This window comes from Halichoeres trimaculatus, unplaced genomic scaffold, assembly GCF_033239565.1.
Source record: "Halichoeres trimaculatus isolate MK-OKI-2021-1 unplaced genomic scaffold, fHalTri1.1 fHalTri1_scaffold_8, whole genome shotgun sequence".
NCBI classification, from domain to species: domain Eukaryota; kingdom Metazoa; phylum Chordata; class Actinopteri; order Labriformes; family Labridae; genus Halichoeres; species Halichoeres trimaculatus.
Genome location: NW_027437186.1, coordinates 22,024,606 through 22,032,776, shown reverse-complemented (window position 1 = coordinate 22,032,776; position 8,171 = coordinate 22,024,606). Strand labels below are relative to the sequence as shown.

Below are 8,171 nucleotides of genomic sequence, written 5' to 3'. Positions count from 1 at the left end.
TAGATCTCCATATATATATATATATATATATATATATATATATATATATATATATATATATATATATATATATATATATATATATATATATATATATATATATATATATATATATATATATGGAGATCTAAAAATCTAAAAATCTTGAAAGAAATTTAATTTTGATTTTTATAATTTTCAGAATATAAAAAATTGAAATAGTTAAACAGTTTTCTGATTTTATTCTGAAGGGGAAATTGTGGGAAAGCAGCCATGAACATTGAAATATAAAAAACCAGGTGGAATAAATGTGCCTCTAATGGTTAAAAAAAAAACGAGTAAAAACGTGAAGTAATTATTCACACAGAGAATCGATGAGCAGTGTTAAGGAAGCCCAGACTCTGACGCCCACATGCTGCCATATGGTCAGCAGAGAGCTGGGTGTCTGAGCGGGGATGTTACCTCTGTCCCCCCGGAGGCCGAGCACCCTGCTGCCGCAGAAAGGGAGAGCAATTTCCCTTCTGATTCCTCCTTGTCCCCTCAGGCAACAAGCAGCGACCGGAGCGCGATAGTCTGCCTCAAAATGTGACCGTCCGATAGAAACTGCGTAAACATCACTGCGTGAGAAGATGATAAACGACTTTTATTGTTTTTATCGGACAGAATTGGATCTCCCTTCTCATTCATGCTGCATCAAGAAGACAATTTTGAAGTCTCGGAGATCAAATAGGTGTAAATCGTGTTAGATTTAATTACATTTTGTGCAACGTTTTGACTTAATTTTGTGCACAAAATTGTCAGAAAAATACCCAACAGACACGCTAATGCAAAACGAATAAAAAGTTGAAGTTTGTTTAAAGAAAATCGGAGAAGTTCTTAAAATGACTTATACAGTGTACATAGTTTTAGTTCAAAAGCAAAACAAAACATATAATTAAGATTAAAGAAACTGACCACTTTGCCCCAGGAAAAGAAACTTTCTGATCCAACAGAAGCTGTACGATGAGAAGAAAAAAAGACAGAAATTGCTATGAAAAAAAGACAGAGATAAGTAAAAAGAGGAAGAGAAAGGGAGGAGATAAGAAATAAACAAGAAGTGAAAAGAAAAGAAGTAGAGGAGGAGAAGAGAGGCGCGCTGTGCCCCCCAACAGTGTCCTGACAATGGCAGTGAATGGTTACGCACCGCGGTCACTGGGACAGTCAAAGCACACCGCCCCCTTTTCTAACGGGCACGTCATCCTCCTAACGAGGCGTTATGAATAGGAAAGCCGCTTTTGTCTGCCCGCGTGTATAAATACCATCATCAGTGTCCTCCTCACCACAGAGACACACAGGGACACAGAGAGAAAGTCACTGGCAGTGTGAGCGTGTTAAGAAGGACAGAAGTGTGGGACAGGAGGCATCCAGAGAGCACCAGGTGACCAGAGTGACTACAGAAAGAGAGAGTGACACAGAGGAGGGTAGAAAAGACTCAGAGAGAGGAGAGAGAAAGTGAAAGAGAGGGAGAAAGAAAGTGAAAGAGAGAGAGAGAGAGAGGGAGGAAGCCAGCAGCGACCTCCTACCCAACAACCTCGGAAGAGAACCAATAAAATGAATTCAGACTCCAGCTCGAGCAGCAGATCTTCCTCCCCGGACATGGACGGCATGTCTCTACGCGACCACCACCCTCACCACCATCACCACCACGTCGGCTCTTCCGTGTCCTCCTCCACGCAGAGCAGCGAGCAGCAGCGCCAGAAGAACTCAAGCGGAGAGCACGTCCTGCGCTCCGGAGATAAGTCATCTTTAGAGAGCAGCAAGTACAAACTGAAGAAACAAGTCACCGAGGAGGAAATGTACCACCTCCGGCTCAAGATTAACGGCCGGGAGCGGAAGCGCATGCATGACCTCAACCTGGCAATGGACGGCCTGCGCGAGGTGATGCCCTACGCGCACGGGCCTTCGGTGAGAAAGTTGTCCAAGATCGCCACGCTGCTTCTCGCCAGGAACTACATCCTGATGCTCAACAGCTCCTTGGACGAGATGAAGCGACTGGTAGGGGAGATTTACGGAGGACAGCACTCAGCTTTCCACTGCGGCACCGTGACGCACCCCTCCGCCGGCCCCGGTGGGCACTCCGGTGGTTCTGCTGCTGCAGCTGCAGCCGCTGCTGCAGCCGCCGCCGCGCACCAGGTGCACCCTCTCCTTGGCAGCGCGTTAACCTCGTCCACATCCTCCACTCTCACCAGCGCGCTGCCTGGACTCACGTCAATCCGGGCACCCCACCCTCTGATGAAGGGCTCCCCGGCTGCGCCCCCGGCACTACAGCTGGGCACCGGCTTCCAGCACTGGGCCGGACTACCGTGTCCCTGCACCATCTGCCAGGTGCCCCCGCCTCCGCACATCCCAATCACCTCCACCAGCCTCACGAGACTCACAGGGGAGGGCAAGGACGGGCTGAAATGATGCCCACAGACACGCAGAGACTGAGATGTGATGCTGATTGTAAATAGAGATTTCAGGGCATGAGGGTGGATTCGGCCTCACCTGTGCATGCGGTTGTTCTGTCTGTTTTCTTGTTTGGCGTATGAGAAAAAAAAAAGTTATTTTCCTCCTTGTAACAAGGACTTAAAAGACTGCTGATGAAGGTGAAAAATGAAAGTTGTGTGTCATGCAACAAGCTGCCACGAGCCTCCTGTGTGTGACTCAGCTCAGTCCCACAATGTGAAAGGTGAACGAGGCTGCATGAACAGATTATTTTGGTTTGACACTTTTCTGCATCAGGCGTCATTTTGTGAAAACGAAGAATGCTCTCTGTGCCTTGTACCAAGGATTTTAAACTTGAGTTCCAGCCTGTATGAAGATATGAAATGTAGGCCTATACGTGTTTGGCTAAAATGATTCTGCTGCCATTTGTTTGTTTCGGTTATTACTATGTTGAGTGTGTCTCGCTGTTTGTCCACCTGTGCTCCGAAATTTCTCTTTATTTGTATCTTATTTTCTGCATGATGGTAGCTTCAATAATCGCAGCATGATTGTTTTTGCTGAACTGACTTTGTTATGCCCAGAGACTCCGTGTCTTTATTTTTGTACATTGTTGATGAAATATTTATTATCGCCCAGCGTCCCTGGAAGAAATTTCAATAAAACTGAGATTATGGATCAGATTCACTGACCTCACTTCTCTTATTTCTTAAAAAAAAAAAAAAAAAAAAAAAAAAAAAAAAAAAAGACATTTTAAACTCTTTCCAAAGTTTAAAATTAAATAAAATAAATAAAAAAATTACACACACTTTCGCGTTCATTTTCACGTTACACAACCTAAAGCTTGATCAATTTCCTATTATTTATTGATGTAATTTGCCCTTTTTTATAGTTTAAGGTTAGCTTCTCTAATCGAAAGATTAAACTTTGTCGAAAATGACATAAAAATAAAACTCAGTATTCTCTAAATCTACACTCTTATTTAATCTAAAGCTAATTCAACTCTGGCTCAAATTTTATAATCGAGGAAAGTGCAATCACGTTTGTTTACACTCAAAAATAACACAAGGCCTAAATGAATGTCAAACCACCGACGAGTTTCCTGTTACAGACTCCATTCATACACTGTGAGTTCACTGTTTTGCTAGAAATAATCCGAGATGGTGAAAATAACACGATTAAGACTATATTGATTTTTAAAATGTAAGATTTAGCCTTCTTATAACAAAAAGGGAAACAATGAAATCTGTAATCCCAGATTGCTGTCACTGTTTTCTCTTGCAAATTGAGGCTCCTTGCTTATATCTAAAACATTTAAGGATTTTGCACGTCTCCATATCATCTTTTATATTATTAATATTTAAGAAATTAAGCAAAGAAATTCAAGAGGATGCAGATGGAGTTTATCATAAAATTTTCAGAAAAAATAAAAACATCATTTCCTATTATCCTCCATCTCCCCAGAGCAACTCGGGGCCCCATGTTGCAGCAGTAGCCTAATGATGAGTAAAAACACAGCCAGTGTAAGGTTGCATTTATTTAACATTTCCTAGCAGCCAGCACAAATGTTTAAAAGGGAAAAAAAAAAATCAGGAGGATGAAATGAAGAAGTGGGTCTGCAGCCTTAATGGAGCCCGGCTGAATAGTTCGTTGCAGCAGCCTGAGAAGTGATCCTCCTCCTCGGGGAGCGCAGAGCGGTTTGTCCGCCGGGTCCCATGGGTGTTCCCCCGTCTCATCTCTGCAGCGACAGAATGTATGTTTGTGCAGATTACAAGTTAATTGTTCATGGGGGACCAAGAGGAGAAATTCACATCACAGGAAAGGCGTCGGGATTACAGGCTACTAAATGCAGAAGATTATACATTCAGACCCCCTCCTCGGCCTCGACGAATGCAAATGAGTGAGTGGATTAAAAAATAAAGAAAGAGAGAGAGAGCTAGAAGAGAAAAGAAGAAGAAGAAGGCCTTTTGTAACTTATTCGGAGGGAAGAAAACGAAAGTTCTGTGTCTAAGTTTGGAAAGAGTGAAAGAGTTCATTTTACACTTCGTTTTTTTTTTGTCTTTAGGAATGAGTCGAGCCTTTCTGTCCCTCGCAGGCTGCCAGATGGGATGTAAATAGCTGGGTAGCTGCAGTGGCCTTTTAACCACACAACACTGAGGAGGATGTTGTCAAGGGAAGCTGGCGGTTTGCGAGTTAATAGTCATGAGTTGGGGTAATTACTTAAGGTTTATTATGCTCTGCTTTCAAAGGAAATGGACTCTTCAATGGGCCGAGAAATACTTCTTAATTCTGGCTAATTAGGAGCTGGGCAAAGCAGAGACAACTGCTGCTGCTGCTGCTGCCATCCAGTTCTGTTACATTCATGCAGAGGGGATCAGTTGTGAGTAAGCCGCAAAATGATGCACAAAAAACAATCAGCCACATGCAAATAACATGCACTAAACAAATGGCAATTGCGTGTAAAGGAGAAAGATGCAAATGAAAGCTTTTTCACAGTTTTGCTTCTGAGGAAGAATATGGCCTGTGATCACATGGTTACAGAGGGAGTTTATGACTGAATTTTAACATGTTTCTTCTGCAGATCAGCTTGGAACAAAAGTAGTTTAACATTTACAAAAATGCATAAATACAGCTACTCTTGTGTGTTTTCTGTTACAGTTTCTACAGTTTGTGTTTTCTATTACAGATTCTATTACAGTCTTTAATAGTGAGGCTTATCTTCCTGGTGGGATTCAGAAAAATCATCCTCATTAGACTCAGAGTTTTATTTATTCCTCTGCTTCATCATGTAATCCTCCTGAGACTCTGATTCCTCTGTTTGTTCACTGAGGCCCTACACTGAAAGTTGGCGACAATGATGTGACAAACAAACAGAAAACAGTTGCATCTGAAATGTTGAACAGCAGAAGTAAGAAGGCAGAAAGTGATGGAAAAAATGCAGGAAACACTTCTTTTGTGTGTGCGTCACAGGTTTGGAATTTTTAAAACCTCTTACTTTAAGTATCAAAACTTCACAAATGCAAGATTTGAATTGTTTTGTTGTTTTTTTTAAATAGAAAACTTAAAGACATTTGACAAAAATGCTGCAGAGCGTGTAAAAGTGTTTGTACAATCAAACCATTAAACATCAGAACTACAAGAAATACCTGTAATGCAGGAGTCAGATATGCCTCATGGCACTTTTTTTATATAAAGGCAGTCTAAACTAAAAAATGTGGTTTGTAAAACATGTATAAGATTTACCATCCAGATCATGTACAACCTAAGGAAAATTTTCTTTCTTTAGTTTAAAATGATCTGAAATAGTCATAGGGTCAAATAATGAAGCACACCAATAAGTCTGACAGACACACAGTTAAATGGTTTTTTGCACATTTGTTGTTCTAACATATTATTTTAAGTCAGTCTGACAAAAGATTACTGAAGTTGTTTTGATAACACCACAAGCTGGCATCATCTCAACATATTTTAACTTAAAAATTTATGTCCACATAATTTAGAATGCATGACAACTTGACAATGAAGGTTTTTGGGTGGGAGTAGGAATAAAACCAACCTGCAATGTGAGCATTTTTAAAGTTTATCTTTTCTGTTTTAAGTTGTAAGAGCGCTTATGTCATTTACTGTTGTCAGTGAATTTGGTAAAATCCTGCTATGTTTAAATACAGCACTGTAAAAAATTACACTGTAAAATAACGGTAAACCAGTGGCAAACCTGCGACCTGTATTTTTACGGTTGTTTTACAACAACAATATTTTTTGTTGAGGTGGCGCTTTGTAACTGTGATTGAATAGGAAACAGAGTGGATATGAGACCCTGCCATACATTGAAATGTTACACTGTGGGAGAGTACAGGCTGGCTGTCTGTGCTCCACTGCATGGACCAGCTGTCCATGCTGATCTGCATGGACCGAATCTCCCCCCACATGACACAGACAGGATATCTGTGCTCCACAGGGCATGGGCCCATGAACTCACTGATTTTCACTGTGTGTTTAATGTTTATGCTAATAAATAAAATGTGTTGATGGGTTAGGGTTCAGACAGACAAGACAGCTGGTCATTGCCATGGAGCATAAACAGCTGGTCTGTGCCATTCAGAACACAGACAGACTGTGCCCTCTGTGCAACATCTCAATGTACAGCAGGGTCTTATATATGTGTTCCCCCCTCATCCACAGTTACAAAACGCTATCAAAACGAAAATTATTTTTCTGTGAAATAACAGTAAAAGAGGGTTGCCAGTGTTTTACTGTTATTTCGCATTCATATGCTGTAATCCAATCTACAAAATAAATCTAAAAAATAAACTACAGCACGTGCACTGTAAAATAACAGAAAATTACTTTCAGCCCTTGTTGCCAGTATTTTGCCATTATTTACAGTGCAGTGAAATGTTTTACAGTTTAGAAGTTAAGTGAATAAACAAATCTATTTCAACTCACCAAAAAAGAAGGTTAACATAACTGAAAGTTTATCTGAGTTGAAATAGATTTATTGTTTTAATTCATTGTTTTTTGTAATAACTACCTGAAGAAGTTTAGTCAACTAACAAGTTTAAATCAACCAAACTAAGACACAGGTTAAGCCAAATGTTTTTTTTATTGAAGTTAACTTCTGTTGGTGTTAGAACGAATAAATGTATTTTTCTTCTACCTTAGAATTTAAGGCAGCCTTTCAAAATCTTTTTTTTTTTTTTTTTAAATGTTGAAACAAGTTACATTTAACAGTGTACTGCTTACAGGACATATCTCAGATCTTTAACCTATCTGAACTTACATTTCATATTTAACCCAACAAATGATTTTGGGTTAACTACACTCAATATAACTGCCATGTAATGAGTTGTCTGAACACAGTTCCTTTCAGCTTAAACAACTTTCAATCAATGATCTACTTAACTTGGAAGTTTCAAGGCAATTGGTGTCCAAAGTTTTTTTTGAGTAAAGTCAACAAATTACATTTTACACTGCAGATGTGAGATTTATTTCCTCTACTTTTGGTTTTCAGGGCGGCTCAGCCATGTCTGAATGGACTTGTGGCCATCCGCTCCTCTTTTCATGAAGCTTGACGAACGACGGGTCCTTGAAAGAGCACACACCTGTTACTGGGAGCCACTTGAGGTTTATCACTTAAAGCAGCACTGCTTTGTTCACCCTCTGCACACACACACACACACACACACACACACACACACACACACACACACACACACACACACACACACACACACACACACACACACACACACACACACACAACAGGCCTGTCTTCACTCCTGGGCACAGATGCTAACAAGGCAAACAAATGCTGTCAGCCTGTTACTGAGCTGCCTCTTTCAAAGCGATCTGAGCAGAAGTCCAGAATGAGTCACATCATCCTGTCCACGGGGACTTAACAACATTGATGAGTAGCATAAATCTGAAAAACAAAACAAAACAAAAAAAATGTATTTTGGTGAGGTAACATCAACAGAATATGGAAAAGGATCAGGTGATTTTATGTATTTATTTATTTATTTATCTTATCCATTAGCGTGGTGCATAGTTAGGTTTTTTTGTGTCTTTTCCCAAAACACGTTCAAGATAATTCGATTTTTGGTTCTGTTTATTATTCATACATTTCCTCTCCAAAATCTCAAATTTTTCATTATTTTGAAACCAGAATTTCAGAAAAATGAGTCCATCTCAGTGTATAGGCAGTTGAGGTGGTTAATAATCCAGAGTTA

At 40.2% G+C, this 8,171-nt stretch overlaps 1 protein-coding gene across 1 annotated transcript; it reads left to right on the top strand.

The window, feature by feature from the left end:
- Positions 1-1,314: 1,314 nt before the first annotated feature.
- Positions 1,315-3,072, top strand: olig3 (oligodendrocyte transcription factor 3). The gene has a single exon (XM_074676156.1). It carries the CDS (start codon positions 1,570-1,572, stop codon positions 2,422-2,424), a length of 855 nt encoding a protein of 284 aa, XP_074532257.1. The 5' UTR covers positions 1,315-1,569; the 3' UTR covers positions 2,425-3,072.
- Positions 3,073-8,171: the final 5,099 nt, after the last annotated feature.